The sequence below is a fragment of the Capricornis sumatraensis genome, chromosome 15 (genome assembly GCF_032405125.1).
Source record: "Capricornis sumatraensis isolate serow.1 chromosome 15, serow.2, whole genome shotgun sequence".
NCBI lineage: Eukaryota > Metazoa > Chordata > Mammalia > Artiodactyla > Bovidae > Capricornis > Capricornis sumatraensis.
The window spans coordinates 82,522,633-82,534,641 of record NC_091083.1 but is presented as its reverse complement, the minus strand read 5'-3'; the positions used below and the strand labels follow the sequence as shown (position 1 = coordinate 82,534,641).

At 52.9% G+C, this 12,009-nt stretch overlaps 1 protein-coding gene across 1 annotated transcript in view; it reads left to right on the top strand.

Annotated features, from left to right (window-relative positions):
- The window catches only part of NFATC2 (nuclear factor of activated T cells 2), a 98,132-nt gene extending 92,136 nt beyond the window's left edge, over nt 1-5,996 (top strand). The window contains exons 7-9 of the mRNA XM_068986840.1: nt 3,146-3,201; nt 3,852-3,978; nt 5,260-5,996. Coding sequence (XP_068842941.1) covers nt 3,146-3,201; nt 3,852-3,978; nt 5,260-5,996 — 920 coding nt within the window. The remainder of the gene's footprint in view (nt 1-3,145; nt 3,202-3,851; nt 3,979-5,259) is intronic.
- Nucleotides 5,997-12,009: the final 6,013 nt, after the last annotated feature.

Sequence of the window (12,009 nt, the reverse complement as noted above, 5' to 3'; positions counted from 1 at the left end):
GTTTCATCCCTGGGTCAGAAAGATCGCCTGGAGAAGGGAATGGCAACCTGCTCCAATATTCTTGCCTAGACAATTCCATGGGCAGAGGAGCCTAGCAAGCTACAGTCCACGGGGTCTCAAAGAGTCAGCCATGACTGAGTGGCTGACACACAAACTATATGCAACATAATACTGATCGTTCTAACCATCTGTAGGCGTATCATTTAGTAGTGTTAAAATGCAGTCACAACACTGTGTAACAGCACTGTTTTCAGGACATTTCCCGTTTCTGAAACAGGAGATCTGTGCCTGTTAAATAATAACTCTCTCCTCCCCCAGCCCCTGGTAACTTGCAGTCCCTTTTCTGTCTCTATGAATTGGCCTATTCAGTGTGCCTCATGAGTGGGATCAAACCATCTTTGTCCTTCCGTGTCTGGTGTATTTCATAATGTTTTTAAGGTCTATGCTTATCACACATATCAAAATTTGCTCCCCTTTTAAGGCTAAATAATATTCCAGTGTATGTATCAGTTCAGTTCAGTCACTCAGTGTGTCTGACTCGTTGCCACCCCACGGACTGCAACACGCCAGGCCTCCCTGTCCATCACCAACTCCTCGAGCTTGCTCAAACTCATGTCCACTGATGCGGTGATGCCATCCAACCATCTTATCCTCCATCACCCCCTTCTCCTCCCTTCAGTCTTTCCTAGCATCAGGGTCTTTTGCAGTGAGTCAGTTCTTTGCATCAGGTGGCCAAAGTATTGGAGCTTCAGCTTCAGCATCAGTCTTTCCAATGAATATTCAGGACTGATTCCATTCAGGATGGACTGGTTGGATCTCCTTGTCATCCCAGGGACTCTCACGAGTCTTCTCCAACACCACAGTTCAAAAGCATCAGTTCTTCGGCTCTCAGCTTTCTTTATGGTCCAAGTCTCACATTCGTACTGTATGTATCGACCACATTTTGTTTTTCCCTTTATCCACTGATGGTCACTTGGGTTGTTTCCATCCCACAGACCTCTGTTTTCCTTGAAGAAGCACTTTTCTGCTTCAGCCACCACTTAGATTATAACTGTTACTTACTGCAGTGATGTAATAAAACTCTGATCATGTCAACAAACGACTGAGTCCTGGGGCATAAAATGAAGTCATGGCCCCTGAGGGTATCCTGTAGGGCAGGTGATGGTGAGGGTACCCAGAGGGGATAAACTTGGTCCAAAACAGGGGACTTCAGCTGAGTCTTGAAGGCCAAGCCACCACCAATGCCCGCCTACCTCCATTAACTTGGCAGAGAAGCTGCATGGTCTTGGGAATCTGCAGCCTCGTGATGGAAGAGCTCAGTTCAGCCAGTGAGAGGCTGAGGAGGAGAGTGATGCACCAGACATCAACATCTTTCCTTTCTTGGATTAATCTGTTACTTGACCTTCTGACATAGCTCACACCGCAGCTAGTGAGGATGTGGTTTTTGATGAGGACCTGTGCTTAGCTCAGACTGCCTTCTGAGAGGCGGACACATGTCTCTTCGATGACCTGTGACCTGTCTTTGATTTTAAAAAGTGAGGATTTTCTCAGAAGAGCTCTGTCCGGGGCTTCGCACACTGACGTACCCTGTCTTGATGACTTGACTTCAGATTCCTTGACGTCTATCCATCTGTCCTCTCTTGCTTCCTTTTGAGCAGCGGCTGATGTCAGCTCCTGGTTTTTCCCCGCCCGTCAGCAGCCTTTGGAGCTGCTGACACTTTTGTACGTTCAGACATGAAATGTTTGCTAGGCACTGCCATGTGTTGGGTGTTGGCGAGACAGTGGCAACTCTTACCTTGGTCCCTTCCGCAGGGATCTCTTCCCTTTGGGCATAAACCTGTGTCTCCTCTCGTCATTTCAGGAACTGCAAGCCCAGAACGTGCAGGCTGACTTGTTGGAGATGGTTCCAACCGGCTTAGTACTTGTTCTTCCTGCAGGTCATCTTGGTTGCATCAGCTTTGGTGGCAATCACAACTTTTTATTATTTATTATGTTGGGAAATATGTCCTCTACAAGTTGAAATAATGCCTGGAAACTTAGTTTCTTCGGGTAAACCTGCTGGTCCAGGACGACATGTTTCAAATCTGACCTATCACAGAAGCTGCTAATCACCATGCTTACAAAGGTGGGGGAGCGTCCTTTGGCCAAACGTCGGGACACAGTACATACCCAGCCCACCTTGGAGAGTTAATGCTACACCTGAGCAGATGAAAGGCTCTGAGCAGTCCTGCAGTAAAGAAATCCACTTGCTTGACTCTGCCTTTGCCAAATGCTTACTAGCTGGTAGAGCTTGCTTTCCTTTCTCATAAACCTATTTAATATTCTTCAGAGCCAGTGCTCCACAAAACACCCTGGAAACACTTGTGGAAATGATTTGTTTCAGCCCCAAACTGCTCACTGGCCAATATAGGTGGTCAGCAAAAGAAATCTATTATTTGCAAATGCAGAGTTTTGTTTGGCCCAGCTTGTTGGCCCCAAACTGGGGAGCCAGTGCCCTGCCCCAGGGAAGGAGGGTTCACCACTGAAACCTCTCTGCGCCTGTTGTGATGGGTCACGTGAGAGCCAGGCTCTCCGTTGACTGAAAGGTGGAGGGTGGGCGCCTGTGTTCCCTCCCTCTCCAAGGCCTCGTGAGCCAGGACATTGTGTAAACCTCCGAGGACAGAATATGTGAGCCACCTGTGTTCTCAGACGATGGAGAAGTCATGTCTGGGACAGCCGTGGGTCTGTAATGGGGCCCCTGCGACAGTCTTGGCATATACAGAGCATTTTGGAAATAGCCTTTGGTTGAACAAAGCCTATTATAAAGTAAAGCATATGACAATCCTTGTATCTTAAAGAAAGACGTAGATATTTAACTATAGAGAAAAAAGATAATGGTTTTGGGATGATGGACAATTTCTGTTTTTTCCGTGATTTTGTAAGTGCTGCCCAGTTTTCTGTTGTCCATATTTCTTTGCAAAAAGAAATATGTGTTTATAAAAATACGTATATGTACATATGTGCAGGCCTAATGCACACATGTAGGTGTACGTTACTGAGGTGGTCGAACCTAGAAGCCAAGATCGGTATAAGTTGGTGAGTTTTTGTCTTAAATCTCCTGCTGCTAAGAATTCCTTCAAAGTCTGTCATTTCTGAATTTTTCCAGATGGGCAGCAAATTTGGGAGATGGAGGCCACGGTGGATAAAGACAAGAGCCAGCCTGTAAGCACCCAGACGCGCTGACCGGATGCCCTGTCCTGTCCACCCCCAACCCTTGTGTTCTCTTTCCCTCTTTCTTGTCCTTTCTTCATCGGCGTGCCAGTGCTTTGGACCAAACAGGCGTTTAGTGGGTATTGAGTTGATGAGTGAATTATACGTTTCCTGAGCATCAGACCCTCTGATTTGTAACAGTGACATCTTAATATACTTTGATGGAGTAAGTAGTAAGTCATCTTTGCTGCAGCTGAAAAGTCAAGTTCCCTTTAATTAGAACTTTGCCTGTAAGCCTGCAGGATATGTCATGAGTCTTTTTATTTTCATTGAAGTATAGTTGGTTCACAATATGCTGTTGGTTTTGGGTGCACAGCAAAGTGACTCGATTATGTGCGTGTATATGTATGTATCCATATTCTCTTTTTAAAAAATTCTTTTCCATTAGAGATTATTACAAGAGATTGCATACAGTTCCCTGTGCTAGAGAGCAAATCCTGTTTGTCTGTTTTATAGAGAGTACTGTGCATCTGTCAATCCCACACTCCCAGTGTGTCCCTCCCCACCACGAGTCCTTTTAGATGGGCTGGCTCACGGTGCTTAGGACCCTGGATAGGAATTTACTTGCGGTTGCAGTTAAATCATTGACAACTTTCTTTCAGAACATGCTTTTTGTTGAGATTCCTGAGTATCGGAACAAGCACATTCGGACTTCGGTGAAGGTGAACTTTTACGTCATCAATGGGAAAAGAAAACGAAGCCAGCCTCAGCACTTTACCTACCACCCAGGTAAGGAGTTCTCTCTGGAGGCCCCTTGGGCGTGAAGAGGCGGCACTGTGTGCAGGTGAGGACGCCTGTCATCTGCTGGGCGACTTTGGGCAAGTGACTCACCCTCCCTGAGCCTCAGCTTCCTCCTCTGTCAGATGGCACCTTCCTTATGAGAGCTGTAGAAATCAAATGCATGTGAAGTGCTTGGGACCATCTACATCAATGATATTAGCTATCGTTATTAATATTTTCCCTTGCAAGGGCAGAGTAAGCACGGGGCACATGTAGGTTTGTTTACTGGAAGATGGCAAGGTTGATGACTCGTCTCTCTGTCGTAGATTTGATCACAATAGAGGCAGAAAGTGAATATGCCCTAAAATCCAGCTCCTTAGGGACCCCACAGTAGGTGGACACTTGGTAGATAAACAGTTACTGAGTGGGTCACCAGGCCAGGAGGCCTCATTCCCACCAAGCACTGCAGTCCCAAGACAGGCAGCGAGAGCCATGTTTCATTCATTCCCTTGTCAAGAAAATATCTGAGTGCCCGAGCAGTGCCAGGTACTGTTTAGGGTGAGCTTCCCCGGTGCCTCAGGCAGGAAAGAATCTGCCTGCGATCCAGAAGATCCAGCTTCGATCCCTGGGTGGGGAAGACCCCCTGGAGAAGGAAATGACAACCCACTGCAGTATGCTTGCCTGGGAAATCCCATGGACAGAGGAGCCTGGCGGGCAATAGTCCATGGGGTTGCCAAAGAGTCGAACACAACTTAACAACTATTCAGGGTGCTGGGGTCCCAGCACTGAGCAAAAAAGACCAAGAAGAAGAGTCCTCTCTTGGAGGAGCTGACAGTCTAGTTGGGGCGGGGGGGAGGGGGGGCGGTATTTAGATAATAACTGAGCGCATGGAGTGCACAGACATTTCAGATGATGCTGAGTGTGACAAGGACGGCAAGCAGGGAAGGGATGGGAGCTGCCAGGGCAGAGGGAGGAGGCGGAGGCATAATTTTACATCAAGCTCTTGTCAGAGCTCTCCCCCTGGGGGAAAAGACAGCACATGGTCCAGGGCTGACGGCAACCCACCAGCCACTTTCCGCTATCAGAAAGACCTACAGTTCAGGGCCATCACCCAAGGTAAAACTTCTAACCTGAGACAGTTGCACTGGGGGAGCTCTTGCCCGAGCCCAGATCTTTGATCCCGGCCGTCTGGCCTCCCGAGGCTGTGCTCCTACCGCCACCTGCCCATCCTCTGTGCTCCCCCGGCGGCGCTAAGAGAGGTCCGCCCCGTGTGCTCTTCTCTTCTCGCAGTCCCAGCCATCAAGACGGAGCCCACTGATGAGTACGACCCTGCCTTGATCTGCAGCCCCGCCCACGGGGGCCTGGGGAGCCAGCCGTACTACGCGCAGCACCCGATGGTGGCCGAGCCCCCCTCCTGCCTCGTGGCCACTATGGCTCCCTGCCAGCAGTTCCGCTCGGGGCTCTCATCCCCCGACGCGCGCTACCAGCAGCAGAACCCGGCGGCCGTCCTCTACCAGCGGGGCAAGAGCCTGAGCCCCGGGCTGCTGGGCTACCAGCAGCCCGCCCTCATGGCCGGCCCGCTGGGGCTGGCGGACGCCCACCGCTCCGTGCTGGTGCACGCCGGCTCGCAGGGCCAGGGCGCGGCGCTGCTGCACTCCAGCCCGGCCAACCAGCAGGCCTCGCCCGTCATCCACTACTCGCCCGCCAATCAGCCGCTGCGCTGTGGGAGCCACCAGGAGTTCCAGCACATCGTGTACTGCGAGAACTTCGCGCCTGGCCCCGCCAGGCCCGGCCCGCCCCCTGTCAGTCAGGGTCAGAGGCTGAGCCCTGGCTCCTACCCCACCGTCATCCAGCAGCAGAGCGCCCCCAGCCAAAGAGCCGCCAAAAACGGACCCCCGGTCAGTGACCAAAAGGAAGTGTTACCCGCGGGCGTGACGATCAAACAGGAGCAGGACTTGGACCAGACCTACTTGGATGACGGTAAGAGGCTTGTCTTCCTCATTGTGCGTGAGTTCGATGCCCTGTAGGCAACCCCCCCACCCCGACCCCAGCAAGCTGACTGTATGGCCTGGATAGCCTCCTTTACCTGTTTGGGGCCTGGGTGTCCCCCTCTTTAAAGGAAGGGAATTGAATAAGATGACCTCTTAGGCCTCAGCCAAGTCTCTGCATGAATCATTGCCCAACAGGAGTTTGGGGTGGGCGCTACGGGTCTTAGTTGCTCCTCCTAAAACCACGGCAACAGAGAGAGCAAGTGGGGGCAGCTCTGGCCCTAGGAGTGTGCCCTGGGTCACAAATCGGGGCCGTTTAACGGCTTCCACTCTCTTTCCATCCGCCAAATTTAGACCGAGGATAGGGCAACAGAAAGGAAGGGAAGCTAACCTTTTATTCCTGGAGAGGAAAGAAAGCCTCCCACTGTATAGTGTTCTGTTGTGTATCTAGGGGAGGGGGTGGGGCAGAGGGTATTTAGGGGAGGGGGTGGGGCAGAGGGAAGGGGGATCGTGAAGGGTGGCTGCCTCGGAAGGGTGCATGAATGGGGGCTCGCGGGCAGGCTGCAGGCGGTCTCTACCACGTGCCCGTGGAACAGAGCCGCACATTGATGCAGGGAAACAGTGAGCTTCCGCTGTGGTGAGCCCAGCTGATGGGCTGGTTGGGCCAAAGGACAGATGCCGAGGCAGCCTTGTGTGTCTGTAGGTGCCCAAGTGGGTGGCAGGGCCCAGCCGGGGGCAGGCTTCTTGGGAGTGGCAGTGTTGGTGGCGTGGGCCTATGATCGCAGCGAGGGAGGGTGAGCTGTGCAGGCAGGACTCACCTGGGACCAGCCAGATGCCACTGCAGGGGCAGAGAGGGTGGGGCGGGCAGAGCGGCCTTCCCCTGGGGAAGGAAGGAAATAGGTGGCTTGGATTTCTGAATGAGAAGGAAGGCCTGTCCCACTGGCTGGCATCTGCAGCTCCAGCCTCGTCCTTGACTGGCAACAGCATCTGAGACGCCCTGAAATGTCAATTATTTAGGAAAACTTACTCTCGGAAATGCAACCAAGATATAGGAAGTAAGAGGCAAAAAGCTTCGAAATAGCCACAATAGTTATCGTGAAGACCGGGTGCTAGGCGTCAGACACAGTGAGTGCTGGGCGCTCACTCAGAGACTGTTGACTTTTACTTTATGCAAAGTTTTGACAATCCGCCATTTTTTGTAGTTTCCACGTCCCCCTCTAGTAAAACTGTCTTTCAAAAACTTCCCCCCAAGTGTATCCAGCAAAGGTCCTGAGAACCTCTTAGTTTAGAATCAGACTGCCCCAAGTGCCTTACAGAGGTGACCTTGGAATACTGTTGAGTTAATCATTGAGCTGACTGGTCCTGAACATTCAAACGCAGATTGAGTTAGGAGCACTGTGCTCTGTTTTAAAGAGAGAGACCCTGGGGCCATCCATTCGCAAAACAATGTATACCCGGAATGGCGAAGATCAAGCGTCAGTGCTTAGCTGAAAGCGGGTAGCAAACTGCGCTGGTGCGGAGTGCCTTCCTGACTGAGAGATGGATGAAGTGGGCTGTAACCCGACCGCTCTCCACGCGTCTGCTTGGGGCTGGATCAGGCAGAGGCGCTCCGTAAATAAGTGATGCTGGAGCAGGGGCTGGAACTGTCCTCCCCTGACTCTGTCCCACATCGCTTTGGTCTCTGGAGTAGGAAATGTACTGGCCCCTCCCGCCCTGTCCATCATCCCACCACACAGACCAACGGGGGCATCTTGGAAAGAGAACGGGCTCAGTCGCTAGTTCTCTGTAATGCATTAGGACCCACGGTCATGAGTAAGCTCTGAGCACCTCTTGTTGCCCAGACAGAGCTTGTGTTACGGAGGAAGCAGCTGAGTGTCTGAACACAGGCAGGTTCAAGGTCAGAGTGAGGATGGCCTCCCAGAGGGTCAGTAACACGAGTCAGCTCTAGGGCTGTCTTGGAAAACCCGATACAGTGAACCTGCTTCTCCGGGTGGAGCCTTTTCTTAAGTACACTCTTCGTAAGCCCAGGCTTCCCTGCTGGCTCAGTGGTAAAGAATCCGCCTGCCAATTCAGGAGACACAGGTTCAGTCCCTGGTCCTGGAAGATGCCCTGGAGAAGGAAATGGCAACCCTCTCCAGTACTCTTGCCTGGGAAATCCCATGGACAGAGGAGCCTGGCAGGGTACAGTCCATGGGGTCGCAAAAGAGTCGGACACGACTGAGCAACTAAAATAAGGACAAACTGTAAGCTCCGTTCCCTGGAAGTTTAGGAGGCATTCTCTGAAACGAGGGTTCCGTGGCTGGAAAACGGGAGAAACACTTGATAAAACCAAGTTTTTGTAGCACCTGTTTACTGCAGGACTTCTCAGAGCCTTTACTGACCTTGTGGACACTCTCGGCTTCCAAAACAAGGGAAATTGTTCCATCACCTGTACAACCCCAGGGGTGCTGCTCACATTGAGTATACTCCGTGTGAACAGATCCCTTCCAGCTGTACAGCCTGGCCGGCCTGGGACCCCTTTCCCCTGACGTTCAGGAAGAGTAACGCGGAGGCATCTCAGAGTTCAGAACCGGCCCTGCCCCATCCCGTGGGCCGTGTTCAGGCTTCATGTTCCTGGGGCCAGAGCGGAGCACAGGGCAGGGGATGACCTCCACCCGTGTGGCCCCCAGATGCAGCCCCTTGGCCACTGGTGAGATGCTCTGCGCCTGACTGGTGCTGTCCCCAAGCCTCTGCCCAGCCCCGGTCCCTTCAACGGGAAGGCGCCTGTGTGGCCTGTTGTGTGTTCAGGGCTAACCCCAGCCTGCCCCACCACTGTAGCCGCCAGGAAGAGGGCTGCAGCATCGTCTGCCAACTGCTGGCTTTGAGGTCCCTCTCGCAGACACCAGTGTACTCACAGAACGTTCTCAGTCTCTGCCGTTGACTTCATAAAGGTGGGGTTCAGGCCGGTCAGCTCTCTGGCGCTTCTTCCTGACCAGTAAACTGGAAATCCCGGGGTCATCTCTCTAGTCTGTCTGGGAGGCCTGCTGCTAGGTCCTTTTCCATCCCTTTGATCAATTCCCCAGTGGAGATCCCCCCAGAAAATACACTCTGGCTACCCGAACTCCAGCAGAAGATGCTCCTGGGGCGGGGATGGGGGGCTATTTCTCAGATGCCATTCCTCTTCCTTGGGATTTTGGCAGACTTGACTTTCTTTGGTCATTTTGTGAGAGCTGGGCTGACTTGCTTTGAGGGTCAAAGAAAGGTTCTGCAGCTGGAAAAGGAAGGGGTCACCACGGAGGACCTGGGTCTAAATGCAGACGCGTCACCCTTGCAGTGGCCACGCCGCCCTGCTGTGATCCCGGGAAGCCCCGGCCCTTGGCGCGCTCTCCCCGACCCTTGGCTCACGACCCGGCGCGTCTGGTCTGCGTCCCACCTGGTCCCACCGCTCTCTTTCCCAAGCTGCATTCCTGCACACAGACGCTGTCTGTCTTGGCCCCCGTTTTTTTCCCTTGGAACTCCAAAATGCAGCTTCTGCTTTCTCCACTCCAAGGACTCGAGACGTTTTCCAAAAGTCTCTTTCTGAGCTAGCAAAATAAGTGATATTCCAGGGCCAACGTATCCTTACTCCTCTCCTGTGTGCCTGCCAGGACCCAGGCTTTCTTTCACAGTTCTTCTGAAATGCATGCTTTGCACACACGTCCACTGTTTTTTTTTTTTTCTCCTCTGTCCCACTTGTCCCCTTCTGTAACTGGCTTCTTGCTCTAAAGCCCCGGGCTGTACCTGGGAAATAACCTTCAGCTCAAAACAGTAGCCTGATTCTGGGAGCCCTGAGCAAATCCTTCCCTCCCTCCTTTCCTGCTCCCACCCATCCGGCTCCTCTCCTGACTTCCTCTCCCCTCTCCTCCATCCTGACTTAACTGGTCACCTTCTCTGTACCCTGGTGGCTCAGATGGTCAAGAGTCTGCCTGAAGTGCAGGAGACCCAGGTTCAATCCCTGGGTCAGGAAGATCCCCTGGAGAAGGAAATGGCAACCCGCTCCAGTATCCTTGCCTGGAAAATCCCGTGGATGGAGGAGGCTGGCAGGCTTGCAATCCATGGGGTCGCAAGAGTCGGACCCGACTGAGCGACTTCACTTTCTTTCTTCTTCTGTACCAGGCTGTGAGCTCAGAGGCGTGGGCTACTCTTGGTGGGTTTTCATCAAGAGGGCACCATGAATTGATTTCCCTTTTGAAGATGTCACTGGCTGCCTTTGGACAGTGGACAGTAGGGAGGCAAGAGATGGAAAACAAGGGGCTTGCTTCCTTTTAGACACACCCCGATAGAAAGGCAGTGAGCCCCGTGGCCCCGCGTTGTGGGGAGCACACAGGGGCGGGGCTGGCACGCTTTACAAAACGCTGCCTCGCCCATCCTCTCCTCCGTGCTGGTTTAAGCTCCTCCCTCCTAAGGCTGTGGTGAGAGCGTATTGAGTTAAGGCACATCATATCTTAGGAACAGGCTTGGCCCAAAGTACTCCCCGATAAATGTTAGCCATTCTTTTTGTTTGTGAATTTAATTGACTTCTTGGAGGACAGGGTTCAACATTTTTACCACACATCTGCGTAAGAGAATAAAAATCGGCTATTCTGGTCTTCGGTGATGAGCCCATGTGCCCTTAAGCCCTGTCTCTTCCACATGGGCTGGAGTAGGGGGGACAGAGCCCCAGGGCTCGGGCCCACGGTTCCCTTCCCAAGCTTCTCTCGGGGGCCGCAGGACATCTTCCCACACAAGGGGCCGATCCCCTGGGCCCAGGGCCAGCTGGGAAGCCCTGCTCTGTGTGCCCGGTGGAGCGTGAACGTCAGGCCCATGTTTCGCTTGCTGTGCCCTTGGCAGAGGGTCCCAGCCTTTTACCCAGAGGCTCAATGTACCAGAGCGTGAGAACCAGGTCAGGGCAGAGTGAACAGACAGACAGGCACACCCTCCAGCGTGTAGGAAGTGGGGAAGCACATATGCCTGGCACGGCTTGTCCGGCAGGTTGGGGGGCTTTTCGCTGGGGCTGCTCAGGGCCCACGGCACGGCTGTCACAAAGCAGCTCCTGTTTGGAGAGGCAGGCGAAGCCCACAACAGCCTGCCTGCCACTGACGACGGCCGTGCGTCCAGCCGCCGCATTGGCCCAGGCAGGCTGGGCTTCCAGGCAGCCTCCCTGGGGGCGGCGGTGCTGACGGAGGCTGACATGCAGGGATCCTCTGCTCTGATGAGAACTGAGCAAAGTGGTTGCCTGGCTGATGGCACCATGGAGAGTGTGATCTGGGTGTTGTAGCATGGGGCTGGGAGGGCACCAGAAAGCACCAAGGCCAGGTTGAACTCACATGCCTTTGGTGGGCACCAACAGAGTCCAGGCTTCTGCTGAAGGCTTTGGTCAGCCATCTTTTTTAAAGTTCATTAAAAGATATCTGTGTTTTTATAAAGGCAGTGTGTCCGCATGCTTGAAAAAAACAATACGAAAAGATACCCAGTGGCATCGTCCTCCCATTTCTGCCCTGCTCCTTGACGCCAGGTTTCTCAAGCCTTCTAGAGTGGCGTTTCTTGGTTTTGTTTTGTTTGTTTGTTTTAATCACTAAGGCCACCCTTTCCACTTAGGCCCTTTTAAAATAATTTTTTTCCTAATCACTGCCCCCATGAACTGTCAATCCCGATACCTGTTTTGGTACCAGGCCCTTTGCGGGGCCACAGACCATGGTGATGTGTGAGATCGTCCTCGCCGTTGGGGGTGTACCATCCCGATCGGGAATGTGGTTTCTGTTTGTAATCATGAGCACACGCAGATATATATTCTTCTTTTCCCCCTTGGTTCTACCAAAGGGAGCAAAACATGCCACAGGCCCCAGAGGTCGGGAATGAGCGTATCTCGCCATTGCAAGCAGCACTTATGCACCCGTCATGCAGGGAATGGGTGGGCATGTCAGGGGCCCGCACTCAGGAATGAGATGTCTGCTCTGGGGGTCCAGCTTTGACTCGGGGCCTGCTGGCTATAGAGTTTCTGGAATTGTCTTCCCTGGCTTCCAGGCTGGCCTCAGGCTGATGGCGGTGGCCCCCA